Source organism: Rhinolophus hipposideros, assembly GCF_964194185.1.
Source record: "Rhinolophus hipposideros genome assembly, chromosome: 14".
NCBI classification, from domain to species: Eukaryota; Metazoa; Chordata; class Mammalia; order Chiroptera; family Rhinolophidae; genus Rhinolophus; species Rhinolophus hipposideros.
The window spans coordinates 26797117-26824428 of NC_138060.1; the positions used below are offsets into that span (position 1 = coordinate 26797117).

At 44.5% G+C, this 27312-nt stretch overlaps 1 protein-coding gene across 1 annotated transcript; it reads right to left on the reverse strand.

Moving 5' to 3' along the window:
• TMEM40 (transmembrane protein 40) lies at window positions 1-26885 on the reverse strand. The gene is made up of 12 exons (XM_081072185.1): window positions 26647-26885; window positions 15597-15677; window positions 14812-14937; window positions 11324-11413; window positions 10148-10201; window positions 7835-7870; window positions 7402-7434; window positions 6966-7013; window positions 3010-3081; window positions 2848-2922; window positions 2290-2352; window positions 1-1546 (listed from the first exon to the last, which is right to left on the reverse strand). Exons 2-12 carry the CDS (start codon window positions 15667-15669, stop codon window positions 1527-1529), a joined length of 690 nt encoding a protein of 229 aa, XP_080928311.1. The 5' UTR covers window positions 15670-15677; window positions 26647-26885; the 3' UTR covers window positions 1-1526.
• Between the last annotated feature and the right edge of the window lie 427 nt (window positions 26886-27312).

Below are 27312 nucleotides of genomic sequence, written 5' to 3' on the forward strand. Positions count from 1 at the left end.
CATAAGGCTTAGTTTATTCATTTTGAACCCCATTTTGTTTCTGATGATCATTTCCCTGATTTTTTGGTGTAAAACTGTCCTTTCTTTTATGAAATGATGCTGATAGTTGATTTTTGTTGTTGTTTTTATTGTCCTCAGTTGGCAAGGTAGAGTTGGCAGCCCTTCCTTTCTCACTTTTAAAAAATATTCTATAACTCTGAGAATCACAAAGTCTGGGAGACACTGGGGAAAACTCACAGCTCTGCCACTTGTTTGCTGTGGAAACTTGAGCACATTAGTAAACCCCTTTGAATCTGTTTCTCCATCTGAAATGAGGACGATTCACACATCTCAAGGCTGCTGTGAGAATTAAACCAGACCACATATGTGACTACCTGGGCCATCACAACTGCTTGAGAAAGTGTCTTCCAGAGTCTATGAGCTCAAGAAAGGCCCCCACTTTTCTCTTCTGCAAGTTGAAGAGTTCTTGTTTCTTCAATTGTTCTTGATATTCCCACTCAGATCTCTTCTGTGTGTTCTCAGTTTGTCACTATTGTTCTTAATACGTGAGTCTAAAACTGAACACGTTATTGGTGTGGCCTGGCCATGTATAGCAAACCTACTATCATCTCCTTCAATTCAGATTCTGTACCTCAATTAATTCTACCCAAATTTATAATGGATTTTACTTGGTGCTCTTTTCTCACTCCTATGGTATTGGCTGAGCTGAGAGTACCTAATAGCCCCAGATCTTTTTCACAAAAATGTTTGCAAAGCCCTGTCTCCCATTCCAAACCTGTGCAATTGAAGTCTTGGACCTAAAATGAGGGGCTTTACTTTATATTTATTCCCTTTTATACTTTATTATATAGGACAAGGAGACTTCCCTGACTAGATGAAGTCAAAGAAGGCCCCCAAAGGTATTCTCATACTCAAGAAACCTAAAGGAATATTGTGACTCTTTTTAGTCCAGGGAAGAAAATGTTTATTTGGATCTTGATAGAGTACAGGGCTGCAGGCTGGCACTAGGGGATGATGCCCAAATGCTGGGCTTTTGTCCCCAACGTTTCACCGGCATCAAGTTCACCCCAGGGGCTCGACATGATGGCTTCCTGCCTCACAGCAATGGACTGTCTGTCTGTCCTGGGATGGCTCTGTAGGAACTGAGAGCCCACCAGGACAGAGTGGGGATTTGAGAGAAACCAGGAGCCCAGATATATTACAGCTTGCAGGGCCCAGGGGTCTCCTACTATCTCCTGAGAGCCGTCATGTTCCAGAATCTTCCTGCCAATCCAGGTACTGCGAAGGGCTCAGACCCTGCACCCTCTCTCTGCCTTCCACCCTGGCAGCTGGTTTGCATGCCAGTGCTGCCTGAATGATACCTCAGCCTGTGCGGGCGCCAATGTTCAGATCACGTAGAAGGAAAAGTGCTCTCTTTATTGCCCGAGCCTCGCCTGCCTGTGTGTCTTCCAGAACATTGCTCTGTGCTCGGAAGATGTAGTGGTAGTCACACTGGGGCTGGCTTGGCTGTCTGCCTGGCACTGGCCTCAGTCAGTCTTCCTGAACCCTGGAAGGGAAAGACCACAGGATGGCATGGGATTCTGAAGGCAGTCAGGCCTCATCCCCACCATCACCCCAGATGCCCAAATACCCCTCATAGCTGAGATAATGGAGTTACCCCGGAAGCCACAATCTCCATGACCCACAGCCATTGCAAATAATTTCCCCTTTATGAATTAAATGAGTTAAAGGAAGCAGAAATCCCCAGCACAGAGACACACAACCCTCTGGCCTCTCAGTTGAGTAGGCACAGAGCTGCTGGTTATGAAAGAGGATCTCCTTTAGTTCAGCCCCGCCACTTTAGCTGTGTGACCCTGGGCAAGTCACTCCACCTCTCTGAATCTCAGTTTCATCAGATCAGTGCAAGATAAGTAAAGCCCACCTTCACCCCCAGTTGCTATTAGGCAAATAAAATCACGGAGAAGATAGAGTTTGGGGAAATGTAAAATTCTATGACAGAATACCCAACTCCCTTCACAGGATTTCACATGTAAGGACTTCTGCATTCATTCCTCACATGATTTTCACAACACCGTTGTGTAGTAGGTATTATTACACTAATTTTTCAGTTGAGGAAACTGAGGCTAAAAGAGGCTCCAGGGCCCCAGGGACGGTAAATCGGAAGAGGTAAGACTTGAACCCAGGCCCCAACTCCAGGCTCTGTGCTCTTTCCTATAGGCTAAGCCTGTTGGCAACAGAAGACCCTTATGGAGAGAGAAAAAGTGAACATAGGAAGGATGTAAAAGTTACCCATCAGCCTGAACTTCTGGAAAAGGGGGATGAAGCCACGCAGAACGCTGTGAATCCGGTACACTGCTCAGATACAAAAAGAAAGGTGACTGAACTGTGTGTCTCCTCAGGGACCCGGGCTCAGACATCCTCCCACCCACCCTTGGACCAAGGCCTAACTCACACAAACAAGGCTCTAATGGTGGAATTTCAAGCAGCAGGCTAAGCTTAAATAATAGAGCTAGAGTTATTATTAAAAACAACAGCCACGAATAGTAATAACAGTGCCAGGAAAAGGCGAATGCAGTACCCAACCCCATTAACTAACTTGTTTTCGGTATCTGCCTAATTCTGTTTGTTTGCCACTTTCAGCTGTTTTTGTTGCATTTTTACGGAGCTGCCCATTTTTTTCCACAGGGTTTTGCCAGAAACCTCACAGTGACCTTCAGAGCGGTTAGGAAGAAAACATGAGCATAAAGAAATCTTTAAAAAGTATTTAGGTTGTGGCTTTCTGACCCTTGGCAAGCGTCCGTAGTCTATCCAGCCACTGCCCTCCAAGAGTTGGGGCGGGGGACTTACCCAAACCAAAGTAGATGCCGACGGTCTCTAGGGAGGCAAAGGTGAGCAGGCCGACCCCAAGGGACATGAACCAGTCTGCAAGGGCAGCCAGGGAGAGAGACCGGTTAGCCTGCAGGTCTGGACCCCTCCCCCCACCCCCTGTTCCCACAGCCCCCCACTCACCTGCATAATAGTGATAACACACCAGCAAGGCCCCAATGGCAAAGCAGAGGAGGACGAAGTGGAAAAACTCATCTGTAAAGGCACAGGAAGTGGGGAATTTGCTGTTTGCTTCTTTCTCCCTCTTTTTTAATTACTAAATGGTTTCCCGTCTCTGCTGAAATGTCAGAGATGCTCCTTCTCACCAACCCAACTACAATAGCACCCCAAGCCCCATCCCTGCCCAGCCTTTATCTCACTTTATTATTTTTCCAACACTTATCACCATTCAACTGGTTATATTTTCATTTCTGTGTTTATTCTCTGTCCCCCTCAGGAGGATGGTATGGGTGGGGATTTTGCCCGACAACTAAAGAGACAACTAAAGAAGTGCCGTATACTTTTTGTGTGGAATGAATGTTACACACAATTGCAAAAAATGCAAACGTGTCAAGTTTAAAAGTTTCACATTGCCCCATTCTCTCTTCCTAATCCCACTCCTTAAAATCAAGTGATAATTGGCAAAATCTTTCCAGATTTTTGAAAACAAAAGCAGGGGAGTGACTGGATGGCTCAGTTCATTAGAGCGGGAGCTCTCAACAAGAAAGTGGAGGGTTCAAGTCCCGCATGGGATGGTGGGCTGCGGCCCCTGTGACTAAGATGGAAAACGACGACTAGACTTGGAGCTGAGCTGAGCCCTCCACAGCTAGATTGAAAGAACAATAACTTGGAGCTGATGGGCCCTGGAAAACACACTGTTCTTTAATATAAAAAAATAGTAATAACAAAAACAAAAGCAGGATCCATTTGTACACCTGCTGCTCTATAATTTGATTTTTCCCTCTCGTTGATAGATTGGGGCCATCTTTCCATCTCAGAGCATCTTGAGAGCTGCCCTGTTCTTTTTCATGGCTGTATAGTGTTCTGTGGTATAAAGTTACCCTAGTTTATTTAACTAGTCCCCTGCCAATGAACCTGTTGTTGTCAGATATTTGCTGTTACCACCAATGCTGCACCAAACATCACTACACATGAACCTCTGTGCATATGTGCAGGTATTTCTGTGGGCCAAATGCCCAGAAATGGAATTGCAGGCTTGGAATGTTATTATATTGACAGAATGTATTATAGTTAACAGAGATAGAGGAGCTAAGAGACAGGGCCCATGTCTTGGGTAGGAATTCGACGAGGGGAGTTCTGTGAAAGAGGCCCCTGTACTTTGTCAGGCACTGTGGGAGTCATCAGGGGAGAGAACACAGCGCCTCGACCCAGGCAAGGGGGTGTGATTAGAAGAGATGCCAAGAAAGGTTTAAGAAGAAAGAAAGAAAAAGAACAAAGAGAAGACAATTTCGGGATGGTTCCCTGGAATGAGGCAGGCTTCCTGAGTGGGTGTTGAAGCTGCCTGGAATGTCATAGTTTAGTCCAGTTCAGGCACTGATGTGCTGTGAAGCTTTGGACAAGTGTCCTGACCCCTCTAATTCTCAGTGTTCTCACCAATAAATGGAGAACAACATTTATGCCACTGAGAGGATGGATGGGGGTCTTGGACGGGAAAGTACTTTGTAAATGGTAAAAGGCAGCATGATACTGGATATCACTGCTGTCGAGGGGTTTTCAAAGGCAAAGGTAAAAGGTGAGGAGGGTATTTCTGTGAAAAAACTAAAATGAGTATTTCTAAAATATTTTTGGGTCTGAAGTCAGTTTACCCTTTAGGAGAAAATGGACATTATGCAGAAATGGACTTAATGTTTAAGAAAGCATCAGGCTTGGGTGTCTCCAGAGATGTCAAAACCTGGGGGTGAGGTAGACTAGAGAACTCTTTCCTTCCCTCTTCCTCACCCAATCTTTCAGAAATATAAAATGAGTTCCTAACGGAGAAGTTTTCTGTGAATCTTATTTTCAGTTTTCTTACAAGTAAATATTTAGAAAATACAAGTATTTGAGAGATTTGGGGGACATTAACAAAATGCAAGGTCAGAGGACTGGAAGGGTAAGATGGCTTCGTTTGAAAAATGAAAAAATATCAGAAACAACCTAAATGCCCATCCAGTGATGAATCGTGAGCGTCTCATAATGTACCCATACTGTGGAATTTCATGCAGTTGTTAAGATATAAACATTTAGGAGTCATCGTGGCTGGCTTCGTGGAAGAATAAGAGTTTGAGCTGGGCCTTAAAGACAGTCAAGGCAGTAGAACTTGAAGGAGAAAGAAGGGAGAGAGAGAGAGAGAGAGAGAGAGAGAGAGAGAGAGAGAGAGAGAGAGAGAGAGCGCTATTTGGGAGGCACAACATGAGACAAGGGAAGGAGGTGGGACCAAGGCACAGACCGAGTAAAGTGAAGGGTTGGTTCAACCAGGTGAGTAGAGAAGCCATTGGAATTAGAAGATTTGGAGGCTAAAGAGATCAGGCCAGGATAAGGACTCCAAGGTTACGTTCAAGCCCGAAGGAACCTAGAGGTTCATTCTTGTCTGATTTTTCTGATTTCCACACACCACCTTTGTGGTTTTTTGCCCTTTCAATGTACCACTGCTTACCGTCTTCACAATCTCATGCTAATCCAAGGACCATCTGTACTAATATTTACTTAAGAGTTTTCTTTAAACAGATTCCTTTTTTCCTTAAATAGGTTTACATTAAAAGGAAACTGTGTCACAAAAGTAAATGGAAAACCAGGATCTTAGTGGAAAACCTGTCTTAATGAAAAGTTCTCATGACAAGGAAAAAAAATTCTGTAACTATGTATAGTGACGGATGTTCACTAGGCTTATTGTTCACAATGCAGACAAATATCAGATCATTATGTTGTACACTTGAAACTAATATAATGTATGTTAATTATATCTCAACCTAAATAAAATTGAACACCTAAATTTCATTCAGAGAGTCAGGGGCATCTTATTATAAAATTAAACAAATGTAAAGCTCTGCTCCTCTAAAGAAAAGAGCAAAACAGCAGTATTTTTCATTCATAAGAACTACAGTTATTTCATCAAAAATAAGCATAAGGTAAATGGTAATACTTTATTTTGTAAAACAGTAGTTTTTTGCCCCAATTGCCAGATTTTGCTAAGAATGTAGAAAAAATAAAAACAAACACAAGGCATACAAAGCAAGATGATGACGTTCTAGCCAGCCCCACTGCCTGCTCACAGGGAAAGCCTTGCTCTGTCTAAAGGGCAATGAACAAGGATCAGGGTGGCATTAAAAGCATGGGGGCTCCGAACCGAGACCACGCTCTAAGAGAATGGAAAGGGGACTTACCTTCTCACTTTGGGGGATAACGCCTTGTCCTGAAGCAACTAGGATATGATCTGCACTTTGGGAGTCTCAGTTTTAGTTTGATGAGACTCACTTTCTAGCCCAGGAAAGTTGAATAGTGTGTCCTGGTCATCTAGCTGGACAGAGGCAGAGCCAGGGGCTCAGACTCAGGTCTCTGCTCTTTGAAAGTGGGTTTTTGCAAGAACTCAAAATGTTTCTAGAACAACTGACATTTGTTTAATCAAAAATCATGGTCTCCCTTCCCACCTCCACAAAGACCTCATGGATTCCAGGCTGGAGTGGAGGGTGTCCCTCTGAGCCTCATCGCTCCTCCTCTAGAGTCTCGTCTAAGCCAACCTCACCGCTTTCTCAACCTGGCCATTTCCAGCTCCCCATCCTGGCCATAAGGCTTGGAGGGCATTTATCATGCTAGTGACTCCACATATAGCAGAAAGAGGATAAAACCAGTATTCAAGCCCAGGTAGTGCCACTTGCTATCTGTAAGACCATTCCCCATCCTTGAGTCTCAGTCTCCATATCTGCAAAATGGGAGTCATTGTACAACCTTCTCAAGGTGATTCTAAGCTGAGAAGTTTGTAAACTGCAAGGCACAGGACAGAGATGGGTTATGATTACTGTTGTTCTAGGCCACCGGCTGACTTTCTACTCATAGAAATCTGGACCTGACAGGTGAAAGCAGCTTTGAGACACCAATTTCCTTACCATCTTTCTTTATATTCAGTCTTCTTAACTGAGAGGCCTCCACTTCTCCTTAGGAACAAGAGACAGATGAGTGTTTAACTTTGATGTGGGACAGCAGGTGGGGTTTTTCTCTTGTGTGCCTCTGAGAATGGCTCTCCTGAGTTCTTTTTCCTGGGTCAGAGGGCACTCCCATCAGGACTGGTCAGGGCATAGCTGTGAAAGAGGGGGTGGCTGTCCTTGGGACCCCCACCGACTCCCTCCTCCCTTCACACGCCTGAGTCTGCATTCTGTTCCATTTCCCCTGAGCTTGGAGATTCCTTTCCTGAATCATGATGACACTGGCTGCCGATGGCATCCCTACTGTTTGGACCCACCCTCCCAGGCTGGCTGTGGTCCCATCTCACACCCCTGGAATCCAGGCCTCCTCCCGCTCTCCTCTTGGAGTTTGCGTACTTACCACTTGCTAGGTCTGAGTCTCTCCTTCGGAGTCCTTGAAATTAGAAACTAAACATTAGTGCCCAGGCCAGCTTGGGTCCTTAACAGCTGCTTCCACTCTGGGGGAGGCCATAGATGGTCTATGAAAATGCCCTCCATCAACTTCTCCAGGCCCCAAGGGCTCTTTCTATCTATCCATTGCATTGCTGGTTGTGATCCCTTTGCCTCTTGCCCAAACCTCCTTTCTAATTTCCACCGGCTCCCTGCCTTATGCCGCATCTAGTCATATCTGCTTGCTGAGCCCAGGTCAAGAGCCCCAGGCCCCCAAGTGGACTTGGAGTCCGTGTCTCACAGCCACGAACCCTGATAGCAGCTGGCAGTCTTGGAGGAAAGACAATGCCCAGATGTCACTGAACACCAGCACCAATAACCCCTCTCCCCAACTGGACACTCACCTGATTCTCCAGGGAGCACCACTTCCCCAGAGGCACCTGCACAGAAGGAAAATCGGTGATCACAGATCCATCATCCTCTGGGATGGGGAGAAATTACACTGTGAGGACGGTGGATGTCACTCAGAGAGTTTCCATTGGATCTGAGTTAGGCTGAACGGTGACTGGAGCAAACTGGAGGGTTCCTATTCCATCTACAGGGCCAGGTACCACCCACCAGCCACTAAAACTGCCGTAGGAATGCCTGCCCAGGGTCACAGGTTTTCCAATTTCCCACAGGAAGCCAGAAATCCAGGTCTTTACATAAAATTCTTGATTTAAAAAAAGGTGGCAATTCTTGTATTCCAGTGAATCAAAGAGTTTGTGAGACATGACATGATTTTGTTACTACGTAAGGAAAATCACTGCTAATTATCATTGCAAGTTACCAGTGATTTTAAGATGCATCCTGATTTCAGATATGTCCAAATGTGAAAAAGTGTGGGTTGTAGAAATGATGAAATATATGAATCATAGTTTTTAAAAACACATTGTGATCCAGATAAAACACATCTGCACATACATAGGCCCGCAGTTTGCAATCTGTGCCTGTTCATGCATATCCAGATCCAGGTGATGACACCTAGCCCCAACCCCACAAGGCTCTGAACTCCTGGGAGCCAAGGTATGTTGTACATGGGAGCCCCCCAGCCCCCCACACTGAGGGTCAAGGCCCTGGTCTGGGTGAGTTGAGCCCTATAAACCTGCTCTGAGCTGCAGTATTCCCAGTAATCTGGTCTGGGGTGGCCCCCTGTCCCATTTACCTTCTGGTTCTTGGTGTCTATTCTAGTTCCTGGTGACCTCTTTTCTAGCCTGTCTGTCAACTCCTTCCCCTCAAGGGCAAGCAGGACACCTGGTAACCAGCCCCCACCCAGGAGCCCACACTCCTGTACACTTCCTGTTCTTTAGGTCAGCCCTGGGACACTCAGCACATGACAATAAACATTTAGCACATTCAACTGCCTTTAGAGCTAATATGCAAATAGGAAGTGACTAGTGACCAAAGAGTGACCAGTACTGAGGTACGGAGCATATTCCAAGAATGGCCTGAAATGAGACTCCAGCAGTGTAATTCACTAAGCACCTCCAGTGCCTTGGGGATGGGGTAGGGGAGAAAGTAATTCACAAATGTGTGACAATATCTACATTTTCTTTTTTTCTTTCTTTTTTTTTAAAAAAAATTAAAGATTATTGCGGTGACAATTGTTAGTAAAGTTACATAGATTTCAGGTGTACAATTCTGTAATACATTATCTATACCTCACATTATGTATTCACCACCCAGAGTCACTTGTTTTTCCATCACCATATATTAGCAATATCTACATTTTCTACAGTAAATATAAATTATGTTTATGATGAGAAAAATATTTTTAAATATATGTAAACATTTTACACCCAGTGAAAGCTTTCTTTCATACTTAAGTAATTAAAAGCATTTTTTTAAACAAAGTAATACTTGTTTTTGTAAAAATAAAAAGAGAAAGAGAAAGAAAGAGAGACAATTAGAAAATTCAGATAGAGCAAATAAAACAAAGTAAAGATTACTCATGATGCTATCACCCAGAGGCAGCTACTGGTAATTTCTTCATGCACAACATCAAAATATTTCATTTACATTTCTTCGGAAGTATATACACTTGTGTTTCCTGTTGTTTTTCTTGGTTTATGATCAGAAGTTAAGAGACAAAGTAGATTATGGAAATATTGGATTAAGCAAAGTTAAACAAGTTTTCTTATCTAGCCATGTGCATTGGTCAGGCTTTTTTGGAAACTGGGTTTTTTCCTGCAAATTCCCCCATTTCATCAGAGTGCTACGAAGCAAAGGACCATAATGTTTAGATCTCCATGGTATAAAAATCACGATGCTTGGAGACAATTATTCCATAATATGCGTTTTACAGAGTCAGATCCTTAATTTTCTGTTACAGGCTTAAACAGCACAGTATTCCAAGAGAGTGGGTATTGATCAAGTCCCATTTTGCTGGTTGGGAAGATGAGGCCCAGAAATGTTGGGTGACTGGTCAAGGTCACCCTGCAAATCAAAGTTACGGTTCAGAGGAGAACCCGGGACAGTCTCACCACGCTGCAAAATGCTTGCCCTCATTCCTATCTGCCAATGTTGTAAGTACTCTCCTTGCCACATCTCCTAGATTTTCCCATGACTTTTTAGCTCATGGAATACACTTATGATCTCATTTCTGCCCAACAAACCCTTAGGCCCTCATGCCCTTTGTCTAATTCTGTTTTTTTCCAAAGCACTGGACAAACAATTACCTCCATAGAGTTGAAGCTCATTTTTCAAAATGTCAGGCTGCCCATGCTCAGCACCTGGGTGGAAACAAACCCCATTAGTCAGCTCTCCACAGACACAGTACCCCAAGGCAGCTTCCATCTCTCACCTCCCTAAGCCTTAAAAAGTCACACAGTTCTTGTGCTGGGGGTCTGTGAGCTGAGCAGTCTTGAAGAGGCAAGACAGCCTTACAAGTACTTCCCTTTACTCTGTTGGATTCCCCCCACCCCCAGCACATCCAGAAAAGACCATGTTCAGTTTACTAAGAAAGAATCAGGGGCCTGAGGACTTGATTCAAAGTCAATAACAATAGTTGCCATTTATTGAGTACTTAATACGTGCCAACACTATGAAGTAATATATATATTTAATATTTCATTTGATCCTCATCGAAATCCTATGAAGAAAGTATTAGTACATCTCCCTTCCCCATTTTACAGATAAGGAAACTGAAGCTCACAAAGTTCAATTATTCCCTGAAGGTCAACTCCAAGGTTCAAACCCAGGTCTGCCGCCAAAGCCTTCAATCCTAATCATTTTTATCTCCAGAAATAGAACCCAGAGCTCAACTCCAACTTTAAGGTTAGCATTTATTAAATCCCTCACATGTGTCACTATCTGTACTAGGCATTAATCCAGGCTCTTTCCCCTATGCTATTTTTCCTATGATCCATTTGGGCTGAAATTTTGCTTTTGTTTGTTTGTCTTGTTTTTGTAAAAATATTCTTCTGATTATAAAAATAAAACATGCTCATTGTAACATATTTATACTACAGGATAATTCAAAAAAGAGAAAATCCACCCATAATTTAACTATTCAGAGATAATCACTAGTAACATTTGGATGTTTTTCCTTCCAGTCTTGTTTATAGCCATATATGTGTGAATTTTTACATAATGTATATGAGATCAGACAGTTACATGATTTGATATCTTTCTTTTTCACTTCAGAGAGATACAAAGAACAGAGCTCTAACCAGAACAGGGTGTAGCATCATTGACCTAATTTACTGTTGTCGGACATTAGGGTTGTTTCCCACTGTTGCCCTACTATAAACAACACTGCAAGGAACATCTTCACACAGACATGCTTAGTCCCATTGAGAAACTCAACAGTGAGCCTAGTGGGCAAAGGAGAAATGGTAAGGCCTATTGCCTACCGGATGAGCTGCCCCTGTGGTGGTGTCCAGCCCCCTGGCTCTGCCGACGTTTTCTGGTTTCTCTGAGGTTCTGGTCCTCATCACTGCTTTCTGCAGGGAACGAACACAAGCTTTAGGAGAACCTCAGCCTGGAACAAGCCTGGAATATGTTCATTCTGGTGTTCATTCTCAGAATTTTGTTTATGTGGTGGGGAGGGGCGGGAGGAGATCTACTTAGGGGGTTGGGGAATAGGAGATCTGCCACAAACTTTCTGTGTGACCTTGGACAAATCACTTAATATTCCTGTTGCTGCTTTCCTAAGGCTTTCTTCATGATAAGCCAAATTGTAGGAGGTATATTATTGAGGTGGTTTCCTTCCCACCTCATGCTGGGCTGTCATCTCGGTATCTCCACAAAGCCATGCTGACTGTGTTTGCTCATGCTGTCTCCCACCTGGAATGCTCTTCCCATCTGTATCCCTTATCCTGAAGGGTAAGCTGATGTCCTATCTCCTGTAGAAAGGCTTTTCCAACTGCTTCACCTCACTCATGTTGCCTTCCCTCCTCTGGGGTTTCTATAGCACCTACTATCTGCTTGACATAGTGGGTATGAGGTTCAGTGGTTGTGGTGCTTGTCTCTCCATCCTGAGCTTCCAAAGAACAGGGCCTGGGCCCTCACTCTCCCAAGGGTGTCCAGCCTGGAGCAGAATCCTAATCAAGACTTAAAGAATGATTGCATCATTTGTACCCTTGGACCAGTCAGCATTCCAGGAATTCCGGCCTAGGAGTTTCTGGCCCCGGGTCTGGAGGACTCCCTTTCCTCAAGATGACCAAGATGGTGTCAGAAAGGCTGATATCCCTCAAAATGTTTGGAGACCTCCTGCCCCATGAATAAATTTTAAAATTCCAGGAAACAAGGTTAATTGTGCTTAAAAATCAGTGTATATGTGATCTCAGCTAGAGAAAGAGGTATCAGGAAGTACCTCAAGATAATAACAGTGGAATTTATCTCAGGAGATAGGATTTGGGGTGGCTTCTATTTTCTTCTTTTCCATATTTTACAAATATTAATCCATGCCAAAAAAAAAGGCTTTTTCCTTGAATTTCACAAAAGAATCAAACAATACAGAAAGTAACGAAAGCGAAATTTACTCCAAATTCTATTAGCCAGAGACAACCTGTATTTATATGCAATGAACATTATTTTAGCTTTCTCTATGATATGTTCATAATATATAATTTTTCACAAATATAATTTTTTATAAAAGGTATTATATAGACTTATATGCTGTGTAAAATGAGGACAATTTTTGTATGTGCTCTCCAACGCAATTATTTAAAAAAATTCACCCTGGCAGGAATCACAATTTGTTGCTGGTATCTATCCCCAGTATCCATTCCAGAGCCTAATACTCAGCAAACATTTATTGAATAAATGTAAGGAAATACACTACTATGTGTTTAGTGGTTATCTCTGGCTGACAGGGCAAAGGATGATTTATTTGTTCTCCTTTCTACTTCTTTATAGGTTCCACATTTTCTACAATGTGCCTATGTGTAATCTTTCACAACAAAAAAGTTTTAATTAAAAAAATAACAGGATATATTAAGAACAAAAAGATGCAGGGAAAGCAGTGCTGGATGACAGACTGTAAGTTAGGGTCCTGCATGTAGGGGAAGGTTGGGGCTGCAGTGAGGCACCCAGGCTTGGGATCCTCTGGTCGCTATCTGAGCCTGAAGAATGGGCACGCTCCGAGTTCTAGCATCAGGCCAGCCATTGCGGATCTGACGCCAGGATCCTGAATATCAGTCTGTCTCTGCTTCTGCGTTTATTTTCCTGTTGTTTTCTCTTAGAGTTTAGGCCCACTCACTACAGCCAGTCCCATGTGTACTGTGGAGACAGGAGGGAAGTGGCTTGTGGCCCCACTTTGGGGAGAACATTTGTTGGGGAGCAGCGCCCCCTAAGGGTCAAATAGAATCAAAAGACAATGTTCCCTCCCACGAGGGAGGAGAAACAAAGGGATCCCTGCAAGAGTTCCCCTACACCTGGAAACCCTTCTTCTGGAGCTAAACCTCATAGTGGGTGGATTTGTATACTTTTTAATAAGGATGGTGGCTTCCTTTCTAGTCCCATTTGGATACTAGCTACATACAAAGCCATTGGAGCCACTAACTACTCTCCGTAGCGTGGGTTTTGTGGCTTTGAGCCTCATTCTCATTGTTTGCAACATGAAGACATGAGGCCACAGTGCCAAGGCTTTACAAGCATTTTTAAAAAATTAGCCTGAGATTGCTTTCATCAAATAAAATCTCGGGCCCTGGCCCACTATGTAAAATGTTCAGAGTTCAGGAGGTCTTGATGTGAAGGAGTAAACCAGAGCCAACTCTTAGGTTCCCCCGTCCCAGAAAGAACTCCAGGGAATCCTAGGTTAGTTATTGAGCCCTCTTACAGCAGGTCAGTTAGCCGCTCAGTGCCTCAGTTTCCTCACCTGTAAAATGGAGTAATAATAGTACCTTCCTCAATGAGTTGCTATGAGAATTAACTGGGTTATTACAGTGCTCAGGACAGTAGCTGGCACATGGTAAGCGCTCAATAAATGCTAGCTATGGCATTTAGGGAAAAATGCTAGCTATGGCATTGAGAAAAACACCCAATTCTATGGCGTTACTGCTGCTGCTGCTATAAATTCAGCCTTATACTTGGAATCAAATGAATAAAAGTGAGACTAATGTGGCAATCTATAATCAAGACCCAGTTAGAGACACTCATCCCTCTAAACCCACTAAAGTACTTTTGGGAAAAGGATACTTAGGACATGATCTGTATGAACAATTCAAAAAGCAAAAGCTTTTGAGCAAGGATGCTCCTGAGTGTAATAAACTGGTGGGGAGGGGCAGACAGGGACAGAGCTTAACAATAACAGGTCTTTTGTGAGATTTTTACTATGTGCTGGGTGCTAAGACTTTACATGTGTAAAGAATGGTATCCTCCCAAGAATCCTGTGAGGTAATAAATAACTTTTGTTATCATCCCATCTTAGAGAGGACCCCAAGGCATACCGGGTTAAACAATTTACCCAAGGACACACAGCTAGTTGGTGGCAAAGGAAGCATTTGAACCCAGGCCGCCTGTTTGGATGGACAGAGGTACCGATTCCCGCACGCGTGTCTTAGGAAACCACTGTTACTTTACATGAGATGCAGCCACTTGAGGGGTTATTCGAGAGGCATGAAGAACAGCTGCAAAGATCTTACAGAATAACATGGCAAAATGTGTGGAAGAAGACAGCAAAAGCAACATTTACACTGAGGACAACATTATCTATACGGTCAGTTCTAGCTGCGCACAAGCCACGCTGTACAGATTGGCAGGCTCTGGAAGGGACTGTGGGAAAACAGAACTGAAGTGTCAAGGTGGGAGGGTATGGGGCATGGTTTTCATATACACGCTTTTCTTAAATGATTGTATAAGAATACATATATGTACATATTTTAAATCTTTGCTGTACCTGAGGAAGAGGAGGAAGAAGAGGAGGAAGAAGAGGAGGAGGAAGAAGAAGACTTGTCTTTCTCATGTTGCTCTTGAGAAGAAAGTCCAGCCTCCCTGTCTTGCTTGTGGAAATCTGTCTCTCCATCTGGGAGGCACACATAGGCAAGGATGAGCGTTTCCCACCCTTCCCACCCCAGAGACCACCAAGGCCTCCCCAGGGGTCTACCTGGACTTGGGGAGTCAGAAGGGGCTGGTGTCTCTGGGATGCTCTTCCCAAACCCCTAGGGCCAATGAAAGGGACAGACGTTCAGGGCTCTCAGAGGCACCAGGGGCTCTAGCAAGTCCCAAGACAAAAATGTCCCTGAATATGGAGCCCAGGGAGGGGCTTCTAAGGACCTTGTCCTGCTCAGAGACCACTAGACTGCGAGTAGTTGCCAATCTTGGACTCTCTGTAAATTGCAGGGCAGGTGGGATCTGATCAAGCCCTAACCCTTCCTATTCCGCATTCTAGAGCCATGCAGAACCTTTCCCTTCTGGGGACCCTCCTTCGTGCCAGCCCAAGCCCCCAGAGCATCCTGGAGATTTGGGGAGCAACTGAGGGTCCCCATAGCTAGAAAGTACTGGGGGAACAGCCTGGACCAAGCATATACATACATATGTGTGCAAGCATGTAAATTCCTACTTTTCTAGACATTCCAACTGTCACTTGAGCCATTATACCCCACGAGCTAAGCAGGATCTCCCCACTGCTGGACTCCACTTCCCATGTGGCTTTGCCCAGAGGGTCAGACAAAGCAAACATACTGTCTGGATCTTCTATTTCTTTGTGGACTCGACTGTGGTCTTGAGTCTGGGAGGAGAATCCTGAAGTCTCCATGGCCTTCCCTGGAGGGTTAACAATAGTAAGTAATTGGTATCACCTTACTTAATAGCTTTAAAATATAAAGACCTTGGCACATAAATAAAAAAGGAAAAACACCCAATTCTTAAAAGTATAAGAAGAAAAATTTACATAAAAATAAATACACAACTAGGGAAACTTGAATAATAATCATCCTTTAACAATATTAAGAACTTGTTTATTTTTTAAAAAATAGACTTTAATTTTTAGAGCAGTTTCAGGTACACAGCAAAACTGAGTGGAAGGTACAGAGATTTCCCGCATACCTCCTACACCCAAACATGCATAGCTTCCCACATTATGGACATCTTCCACCAGAATAATTTTTTTTAGGTGTTATACTTAAATTGAGGTTATGTTTACTTTAAGTATCCTTAAATTTAGAGCTAAATACTAAAATGTTTATGATAAAATTATATGACGTCTGGGACTTGCTTCAAAATAATCTTGTTGGGGAGTTGGAAGGCATAGGTGGGGGTCCAAATAAACAAACGTGACATCAATTAATAGTTGTTAGAGCTATATCAAAATATAAATAGTGGATCTCTCTGGGTGGTGGTATTATGGGTAGTTTTAGTTTCTTATTTTTATTTTGCATTTTCTAAATTTTTACAGTATTGCTTTTGTTATGATAAAATAATCAATTATTTTTCATTACTGAAAAATGTAACATGCCTCCTGAGATAAGTATAGTACTTAATGGTATTACAAAGAGTTATTTGTATAATTCATTTAAGCCTGATCACAAAAGGTCAGGTAGGAAATGGGATTAATTACTCCTCACATTTGAATTGTAATTTCTAGACAATTAAACTTCCCAAAAGATTGTCTCATTTGAGACTTACAATAACCCTGAAAGTTTTATTATTCCCATTTTACAGAGGAGGAAACTGACGCTCAAAGAGATGAAGTGACTTGTACAAGTTGTGACTCCAGAACCCATATTCTATTTAATGCACTCCAAAATGTTGGTCTGTAGCACAAAACTGCTCAAAGGCCACCACAGAGTCAAACTCCCCTGGAATGAAATGGTGAGTGTCCCCTGGGGACAAAAATCACTCCCACTTGAGTGATCTGAACAATCGACTCTTTAAAAAAATGTTTAATTTATTTAAAAAAAATTTTTTTTGACAGACAGAAGAATAGGCAATATGGTTGAACTAAGATGCTACCCTGCTGGCTTTGAAGGTGGAGGAAAAGGCCAGGAGCCAAAGAATGCAAGGAATGTTGCTCTAGAAGATGAAGAAGGAAACAGATTCTCTTCTAGAGGCATTGGAGGGAGCTCCGTCCTGATTTTGGACTTCGATCCCCAGAACTGTTGTAAGATAATAAATTCGTGTGTGTGTGTGTGTTTAAAATATTTTTAATTGAGATATAATTGGCATATAACATATTAGTTTCAGATATGCAGCATAGGGATTCGATATTTATATACATTGCAAAAGGATCACCACAATAAGTCTAGTTAACATCCATCACCATACATAGTTTCAAATCATCTTTTTTTCTTGTGATGAGAACTTTTAAGAGCTACTCTCTTAGCAACTTTCAAATGCACAGTATTATTAACGATATTCACCATACTGGACATTACATGCCCAGGACTTATTTATTTTGTAACTGGAAGTTAGTACTTTTTAACCCCTTCATCCATTTTGCCCACCCCCGATGCCCACCTCTGGCTACCACCACCTGTCTGCTCTCTGTATCTCTGAGTTCCAGTTGTTTGTTTTTTTAGTAGAGAATCTACTCTTCATCCACCACAAAACCTTGCCAAGGCAATATCTTTCCCTGTGTCGCAGAGCCGGACCACCTGGGTTTGAATCCTATCTGACACTTCCAGCTGTGGGAGCTGGACGTGTTACTGAACCTCTTGCCAGGCCTCACATTCCTCATCTGTAAAACGGGGACAATAATAGTGCTTACCTCATAGTATTGTTGTGAGAATGGCATGGGTTAAAACACCTGAAGCACTTAGAACAATGCTTGGTACAGAGCAAGTATTGAATAAATAAATGCCAGCTGAAATGATGACCATTATTATGACACGGGGGTGGGAGCGGGAGACAGTATTTTTGTAGTGGCAAGAACATGTGCTTTGGGGTCAGACTGACCAGGGTCCAACCCCACTCTGTCACCTGTGCAAGGGATTACCTTGGGCAGGGCTGTCCCTTTCTCTAAGCTCTAGTTACCTCAGTTGTGAACTGGCGATGGCAGAGCTTTAGGGAGGAAAGATGACCAGTGCCTGCCCTTAGACGGCTCAGAAAATGTGAGTTCCCTCTTCTACAGGCCTCCTATTACCCTCAGACATTTGGTGTCCAGCCCCCGCCCTACCACTCATCCCCTATCTCCAAGGCTCCTAGGTTCTATTACCTCCTTTCTAGAATAAAAATTCCCATTTCTCAGGGTAGAGTTCAGTTAAGCATTAGGAAGTCACTAGCTAATAAAACTAATATTCAGCTATGAATGATTGACAACCATAAGTCTCTAGGGCATATTTATATTTTGAAAAGGACTCTTTGTACATAGCAGGTGTCCAGTATGTGTTCATTGGCTGAGATAATCTCTAATGGTGGAATTTCAGATGGAGTGGAGGAAGAGATTTAGAGTCATCTGGGGGAAAGAGAGACTGTGGCTGATGCCAAACACCAAAATTTCACCAAACTGGTCTTATCTTTTTCCTGCTCTAGCTGTCTCAGCCACTTGGCAGTCCCTGGTTACACAGCAATTTCAGGCCTCCAGAATTCCATCTAGACCGTTTTTTCCTATTGCCAAAATTGTATCTGACCTTCTAGGCATAGCTCAAATAACACCTCCTTCACGAAGCCCTATGCTAGTTGCCTCACCAAACCTTTCCTCCTGACCCCCTCCATAAACCCTCCTCCCCCCACCACCCTGGACTTCTTCCTTGCTAACAGAACTTCAATTTTGTTTTTCCAGCTCTAGTTAGATACTTGTTTTCCCAGGCTTTGTTGTGGCTGGGTGTGGCCGTGTGACCCAGTTTTGGCTAATAAAAAGTGAGCAGAAGTCAGCCGGGGTTCAGGAATGGTTTTGCTTCTGTTGACAAAAGAGGCCAACAGAGCTGGTGCTGTGTCTTGCCTCTCCTTCCTTCCTCCAACATGAATGTGATAGCAGGAGCTACAGTGGCCACCTCGAGGAAAAGCCAAAACAAATGCAGAGATGATGTTGAGCTGCTGAGCCCTTGCCAGCAACTGCTTGCTTTCTTGTTATTTGAGAAAAATAAACCTCATTTTGTTTAAGCCTCCATAGTTAGGATTTTTGGCATTTGCAGCTGAACACAATTCTCACTAATTCCCTTTCTTACATCCCTGCATTTATTGAGCACCCACTGTGTGCCAGCATGGGGACACCATGGTGAACAACCCTGTCCTCAAAGAATTTCAAAGTAGACCAGGGGGCTCTGGGATGCCAGGGGCCTAATCAGACCAGGGTCAGTCAGGGAAAGTTCCTGACGGAGGGGATGCTGGGGGTGAGTCTGGAAGGGCCAGAGGGAACAATGGGCAAAGGCACACAGGCAAGGTGCTGTGGCCCACGTGGGAAACAGTTGACAAGAAGCAGCTTTAAAGAAGAATGAGATTGAGGAGAGGCTGGCCCAGAGAACACCCCCATCCTGTCCCCTGGCACATTGCTCTCCTGGGCCTTGTACCAGACTCTTTTTCTTCAAGGTAGGGGACCTTGTTGCATAACTCCAGGGGCCACTGTTCCCATTCATCTTCAGATCAGTGCCCAGGACTCAGCAAAGTGTCTGACACACCGCAGGGCATGTCTCCTCCACGAGATTATGAACCCAGCCAGGGTTAGGGACTGAGGATGGTTCATCTATGTGCTACCCGAACCCTGCACAGGACCTGGCAGAAAGCAAAAATGATGATGATGATGATGATGATGATGATGATGGTGACAATAACAAATAAGTGCTTACTCTCTGCCAGGCAATGATCTAAGCACATTACACCTATTAACTCATGTATTCCTTACCACAACCCTATGAGGCCACACTGTGGTTGTACCCACTTTATAGGTAAGAACACTGAGGCACAGAGAGGCTAAGAAACTTGTCCAGGGCCACAGAGGTAGCAAATGGTTGAGAAAGGGTACTTGCTCAGTCCACACTGAGGGATGGAGTGATGCTGACACCTTTTCCCAGGCTCGTCATTCGTACCAGGAACGAAGCCACTAACAGTCATGGGAATGTTATGCAAATGATGCTGACTTGGCTTATGTTTAGCCGCTGGTGGAGCCCTGAGCAAGTGTCCTTATAATCAAGGGCACTTCCTCAGGCAGTTCTTCAGCACACTGATCGTCAGGAGAGGGGAAACGGTAGCACCTGCAGTAGCCCTGTTTTACCTTTCAGTGTCCTTGCCCCATCCTTCCTCCACCCATATTTCTGCTATGAGAAAGGATAAACAGAACTTTAAAAATTTTAAACTCAAGGATCACTGTGAAAGCCAAGGCTTAACACCAAGGATAACACTCCAGTGGTGGAACATCAGGTGCCAGCAGAGCACTGCTGAGAGGGGCTTCTAAAGGCTCAAGTTCGGCGCCTGTGACTTTGAGCCAAGATGGACCATGGGGAGTTGACAGAAAGAAGAAAGCAGGAAGAGGAAAAGGAACATGGCACATTCCCTGCGATCTTATTTCATTCACAACAAGTCTTAATTTACATGGGATAAAACTGTGGTTCAGTTTTATAGACGAAGTGACGTGTCCATCGTCTCCCAGGTTACAGATTGGACTCAAATCTGACCCCTGCCTCAATAGAGAACCCCCATTCCCCAGCCTTGATTAGAGGCCTGTCGGGCCTCCTCTGTCAGATGGCCCCACATCTGAAGCTGATCCTACCAGGAAATGGGATACCTGACTTTCTAGCACTTTTCTCCAAAAAGCCCAGCCTTGCTGAGTCACTGGTGGGGCCAGGGCCTCTGTACCCACAGGTCTTGCTAAACTGGATTTCCCCTTCAGTTCAGCCCAGATTTCCTAAGCTCCTGCTGTCACATGGGCCTGGGCCCAGGGTGGGAGGGATATGAAGAGACACCGAGCCATCATAGCCTCATAGCACTTTCCCCACACAACTCACTTGATCCTCACATTATCTAGGAAGGAGGCAGGTGAGGATTATTGTCCTATTTTACAGATGGGGAAACTGAGGCCTGGAAACAGAGGAATTTGCCTAGGATCACGTAGCAACTCAGGGGAAAGGCTGGCTCCAAAACCCTGTCTCTTGATTCAGGGCTGCTTATCTTTCCCGGGAATCCCATGCTGGAGGAGGAGGCTCAGGCAACTAAGATTGAGCTGGATTTCAACAGGTGGCAAAAAGCAGAGTGGAACAAAGTTTCAGTGGAGAGGGTGGGTGGCAGTGGGCCGTTGAAAGGGAAGGACCCCCATGAAGTTGGGGACATTATCCTGGGCCTTGAATGCCAGGGTAATAATGGTGAACTTTTCCTGCAGGTGGAATGTGAGAAACGTTCCTAGGGGCCATGAACGCAGGGCCAGCTCAGTTCAACAAACACAGGTCAGGAAATGGGGTGGGAGATATTGGAAGCAGAAACAGCAGCTGGGAGGGGAACAGAGGTAGCAGGGTAGGCACTTGCTGTTTCTGGCAATTACACCACGGGGTCAAGTTAGAGCCCTCAATAATCTCCTCCAGCTTCCTACGCTCCCCAGACAATCATGCACCCTAATTTCAAACATATTCTGGTCAGGCAGATGCAGCTCCAGGGCAGGCATCCCCAAACTGATTGCACCCCCTCCCCATGTTTCTCTGATAGGGAAATTCTGTTTAGATCATCAGTCTCTCCCTCCCAGGAATCAGACTTGTGACATGTGGGATACAAAAGCCTAAATCAACCCTGGCACTGGTCTGCCCTGAGACAGAGCCCTGAAAAGGCTGTCCTCTTGTTTCAGCTGCTGGCCACATTGGTGCTCATATGGGGTCGTGGATAGGAAAGTATGTAGTAAAATTATGCTCTGAGCCAGGATGCTGTACTGAGAAGTATCTTGATTAAGTTGCTCCAGCCATGGGGTCTGACAGAGCCCACTTCAAGTCGTGCTTCATCACTTTCCCTCCCAGCTCTGTGACTTTCAGCATATCGCTTCACCTCTCTGAGTCTCAGTTTCTTTGTCTGTAAAATAGTGTCACTATCTTGCCAGGTTGCTGTGAGGATTCAGGTCAAAAGCACTTAAATTCTGAGTTCCCTGGAAATAGGAATCATGTTTTCTTACTTTCTGTGATATTCTAGCCCCCAGCTTATACAAAGTTGCTTCATAAAAAGAAGTCATAAAGTATTGAATTTAAGAGCTTGGAGAAATAATGTGAGGCCGGAAAAGTTTCTTCAGCATCTCCCTCTTCCTTTTAGAAGATCTTGTGCTTGTTCACACCCCTTCTCCTTCTTCAGCACCCCCGTCCTTCCTGCTCCAGCCTCACCTTACCCCCTCTCACCACACCAGCTTCCTGGGTTTGGCGGTTTCTCCCTTTCCCCAAGCTAGAATTTCACAGAGTTGCAGCCAGGAGATCAAAACTGAGCCCAAGAAAGAGAAAGAGACTTGCCCAAGGCCACACAGCAAGGAGTCTGAGTATGAACTCAGATCTGAGGCTGAGTCCAAGCATGAGGGACAGAAGGAAGACACCAGTTTCCACCTCCTCTGCCTTTTTGTCCCAAGTCTGTCCAGACAGTTTGACGGTGGGATAACAACCCATAGTGCCCAGCCAGCTGACTACAGACTAGACGGAATCTGGGTGTAGTCAGCTGGCTGGGCAGTATGGGTTGAATCTGGGTGAACAGCATACCCAAGGATGTGGCCTGGGGTTGCCCCTGAGGAGTACAGGGTGACACCTAGGCTGAAACGAGACAGTGCAAAGGGACAAAATCAAGTTTGTGCAGAAAGAGGATGGGTGGGTCTAGCCTGGAGGCTGTTCATACAGAAAGACCTAGGATTATTGAAAGACACTCTGAAAAGTAAGTAAACGTCAGCACAAATATCTAACTTAGTGTCTAGTACATAGCAGGTACCCAATCAATGTTTGTTAAAGTGCAATAGAAGCCAACAAGGTGATAGAGCTATAAAGCAAAGCTAACACAGCCTTAGGTCATATTAATAGAAGCACAGAGTCTACAGTAAGGAAGGTGAACCACATCCCACCATCCCTCATCCTGGGTTCAGTCCTGGGTCCTGCACAGAATAGGGTTTAGTCAAACTAAGAGAATCCAGAGGATGTGGGGTACAGAGACCACATCCAAGAGAAGGGCTTGGTGGAGAAGCATGCTCAGCCTAGAGATGAGCAGTGCAGGGATAGACCTGGTCACTCTCCCCGAGTCTCTACAGGACCCCTCCAGGGCAGGGGACACGTGGGGCTGTAAACACACCGGGAGGGGTCAGGATCTTGGGGAGCTACCAGGACAGAGGCCAGCTCAATATATGAAAGAATTTTCTTAAAGTGACAGCTATTTGGGGGTGGTCATGAGCACCCTACCATGAGAGGTGGCAAGCTGAGATGTGGCAGGGGTTGGCTTAGATGTCCTTAGCTCAGAACCTATTAGTCTCTCAAATAATAATCTCTAAAGTGCAGGAGGAAAATGTTAGTTCACCTATTTCTTCTTAACCTTTTTGGTTAATAGTGTATAGTTCAATTCTGAAGTGCACCTTTGGCCATATGTCAGACAACAAATGTCATGTCCACCAAGTGGGGTCCCCAGAGGCCAGTGGGGAGCCCAACAATACAGACAGGTCTGTTGTAGCCACATTTTCCAATTTCTACCTTCAGCCTATTGCAACATATTGTGATGTACTGGTGCTGGCTTGGGTGGATTTGAGAATCAAACAATACTGCTTTCATTGAATCAGGCCCATAGCGTGGACAGACAAGTGGCTTCAAGGAGTTCCTGCAAAGGAACCACAGATAGAGATAACTCTAATCTAGAAAATACAAGCAAGCAGCAGGAAATATGGGAGACATATATCCGCCCCTGCTGCTAGTTCAAGTTCTTCATTAGCCTCGTTACCATGTTGTAAACAACAGTGAATGGGATCTCACACACACATACTTGCCTACTGAAATAATAAGAAAACTACTTCCATCCACAATCATTGATAAGGAAATTCACTCAGATGTGTACTGGGCCTTGAGACATGAGCTAATGGTCACAGTACTTGTATATAACGTGTATATAATAAATCTATAAATATGTCTATGTTGGGGGGCGCCTAAAGCATTTTTCTGGAGAAGAGTGCAGTCAAAAAGTGTGACAACCACTGCTCCAAGACTTAGGGACCAAGAAAAACTAGGCAGGAGTGTGTCCCCCAATAAACTTTTTTGAAGCCCCCAAAATGTTTGAAAATTAATGGGAAGAAACAAAAACAAACTCTTAAAAGGTTTTCCCTGGCTCTGACTCTCCCAGGTGAGTGACTATTTAAATAGCCAGTCCAGTCTCCTCTTTCTCATCCTCTCATCTGAGTTTCTCTGTCCTCCTCCTCCTGTTCTCTCTCTCTCTCTCTCTCTCTCTCTCTCTCTCTCTCTCTCTCTCTCTCTATATATATATATATATATATATATATATATATATATATATATATATATATATCTGTCTCTCACATTCACCCTTGCAATTGGCAACGACAAATGGTTTTTGTGCAGAGAAAGAGCTTGTTAGCTCTTGAATGTTAGACAGACCTGAATTCAGTTCCCACCCCTACCCATCATGACTGTGAAGACCTCAGGAAAGTAACATCCACTTTTGGAGCCTCAGAATTCTCCTCTGGGAAAATGGGCATGCCTACAGCTCAACAATAAAATGACAAATAACCGAATTTTAAAAGAGCCAAAGGATTTGAATAGACACTTCTTTGAAGAAGATATATGAATGGCCAACATACATGAAAAGATGTTCAAGATCACTAGTCATTGGGGAAATGCAAATCAAAACGACAATAGATACTACTTCACACCCACTTAGGATGACTTAAATAAGAAATACAGACAACAACAAATGTTGGTGATGGCATGGAAAATTGGAGCCTTCACACATAGTTGGTGGGATTGTAAAATGGTACAGCCACTTTGGAAAACAGTTTGACGGTTCCTTGAAATGTTAAATGTAGACTTATCATATGACCCAGCAACCCCACTCCTAGAACACCCAAGAGAATTGAAAACTTATGTCCACACAAGGACTTATACGTGAATATTCACAGAAGCATTATTCATAATAGCCAAAAGGTGGGAACAACCCAAGTGTCTATCAGCTGAGGAATGGATAAACAAAATGTGATATAATCATACAATACAATACAATACAATATTATTTAGCCATAAAGAGGAAGAAGTGCTGACGCATGCTACAACATGTATAAGCGTTGAAAACATTATGTTCAGTGAAAGAAGCCCGTCAGAAAAGATCATCTATTATATGATTCCATTTATATGAAATATCTAGAATAAGCAAATCCATAGAGACAGAAAGCAGATTAGTGTTTGCCAGGCGAAGGGAAAATGGGGAATGACTGCTAAGGGGTACAAGGTTTATTTTGGGATGATAAAAATTTTTTAAATTAGATAGTAATGATGGTTGCACTACTCTGTGAATATACGAAAAACCATGGAATTGTACACTTTAAAGGGGTAAATTTTATGGCATGTGAATGCTATCTCAGATGGAAGGAGAACAGAGTCTGGGTGTGAACACACAATGCAATATATAGATGACATATATAGAAATATACACTTAAAACTTATATAATTTTACTAACTAATATCACCCCAATAAATTTAATAAAAATTTTTTTAAAAAGAGGACTTCCCACATAGGATTGTTATGATAGTAAAATAGGGCCTCTGGCAGAGCAATGCCCATCATGGGCCCTGGAACATAGTCAGTATAGTGTCTTTTTAAGCATTGCGGGGTGCAGTGTTTTAGAGGGCTACACTAGTCCGAATTCTAGGAATTTCAGAGCCAGAAAGGAGTCTCCTTTATTATTTATAGATCTGCTTATTTTGGACCCCAAACAGGACACCCTACACCTTACTCAATACAACTCCTCTAACACACACTCCTGACTCAAATTTTCTGGCAGTTTGTAAACAAAACAGAATAAAATAATAGGCACATGACCATATATAATCTTTCTTGTCCCCTTAAAAGGAAAATGAATGGGCTCGAGACCCAAAGGCCACCTCTGAGGAGAGGGGCTGGAAAGCTCTGAGCAGAGGTGGCGCCCCTGATTTAGGATGACAGCCAGGGGTTGGCAGACAGGACTGTGCTTAGACTGGGAGGTGAGGAAAGGGGGATCTCCCCTACCGGCCGTGCCACCTGGGTGAGCCTCTGACAGGCAGCAGGGTACCTTCCCCCAAGGCCCAGCTCTTTCGGTTCAACATTTTTGGCCCAAAGGTGCCTTTGAGCCTGAAACAGAGGAGACAACTGGCCTGTCCTCACACATGTAACAGGCCTGGTTCAGGGTCCAGGGTGGCTTCCAAGGGAAGGACAGGAGGGTGCCCGCCTTCACTTGCTGGTCAAAGTACAGAGGCTGGGAGGTTTGAGTGGACATATCCTCACCCTTCAAAACTCCCCTCCCCACAAGCACAGAGCGGGAGAAGCCTTCAGAGATGTCGTCAGACCCTTCATTTCACAAATGGGGAAACTGAGGTTCAGAGAGGTCAAGAGGTTTTCTGAAGGTCCCACAGCCAGTTAGTGACAGAATCGGCAGTTGGCCACCTGCTGTGCCTGGCTGAAGCGGCAAAACAACCCCAGGGGGTGAATATTTGTCATCTTCCCCTGATTTTTCCAGAGATGGAGACTGAGGTGCTTACTCAGCTGGGAAGACAAAAAGCTGGGATTCAAATCCAGGTCCACCTAGGAACCACAACGCCTCAGACCTGTTGAAGAGCCAATTCTCTTAAAAAGTTTAACCCCTCATTCAGCCTCCCCCCTGTCCCATTACCTGTGGTCCCGAGGCCTGTCAGTTGCAAGGCGAGCTCTGTGTGGACTGTACAGAGGCCACGCTGGGCAGGGGAAGAGGGCTGTGGGAAAGGCCTGGCCACACCTTCATGACGGGAAGGGGCGGGGCGCGACTCGTCCCTGGGCCCCACTTGCTCACACTCATCCGAGTTGCATTCCTTCCTGCCAGTGCTATCAGCCCCAGGCCTTCCTGTCTGACTTAACTCTTCCCTATGACACCTCAGGAGTGGCAGATGGGGAAGCTGCACCCCCAGACCCGCCCCCTGGGCCACAGCCATGCCCTCTGTCTCCAGGGGGAAGTGATGCGGGGATCAGTTGCACCACCTTTGGCTGTGCAGAGCTCTGGGCAGAGATGAGGTGGGTCATGTCCCAAGGCGCCCCCTCCACGTGAATGAGTAAGGCTGGCTCAGCCAAGCCATGTGGGCCAATTCGATGCTACTGGGAAGGATGAATTGGGCAGAGAGCCGGAGAGGAGGCCTGGTTGGGGTGGGGTGGGGGGCACCAGGGGCTGGAGGACTCTTGTGAGCAAACTGGCGGTGCCCTCTCCTGGTGAAGACATTGGGTGAAAGCTAGAACACCCACTGCCTTGTGCAGATGGTAAAACACACGTGAGAGGGGTAGAGACCGACCTCTCACAGCTGAGGCCAGG

Coding starts and splice junctions, on each gene's coding strand:
- TMEM40 (XM_081072185.1), bottom strand. CDS start 15,669: ATGGAGACTTCAGGATTCTCCTCCCAGACTCAAGACCACAGTCGAGTC. Junction 3,082..6,965: donor ACTGAATATAAAGAAAGATG/GTAAGGAAATTG, acceptor GTGCCTTTACAG/ATGAGTTTTTCCACTTCGTC. Junction 2,923..3,009: donor GTGTTATCACTATTATGCAG/GTGAGTGGGGGG, acceptor CTGCCCTTGCAG/ACTGGTTCATGTCCCTTGGG.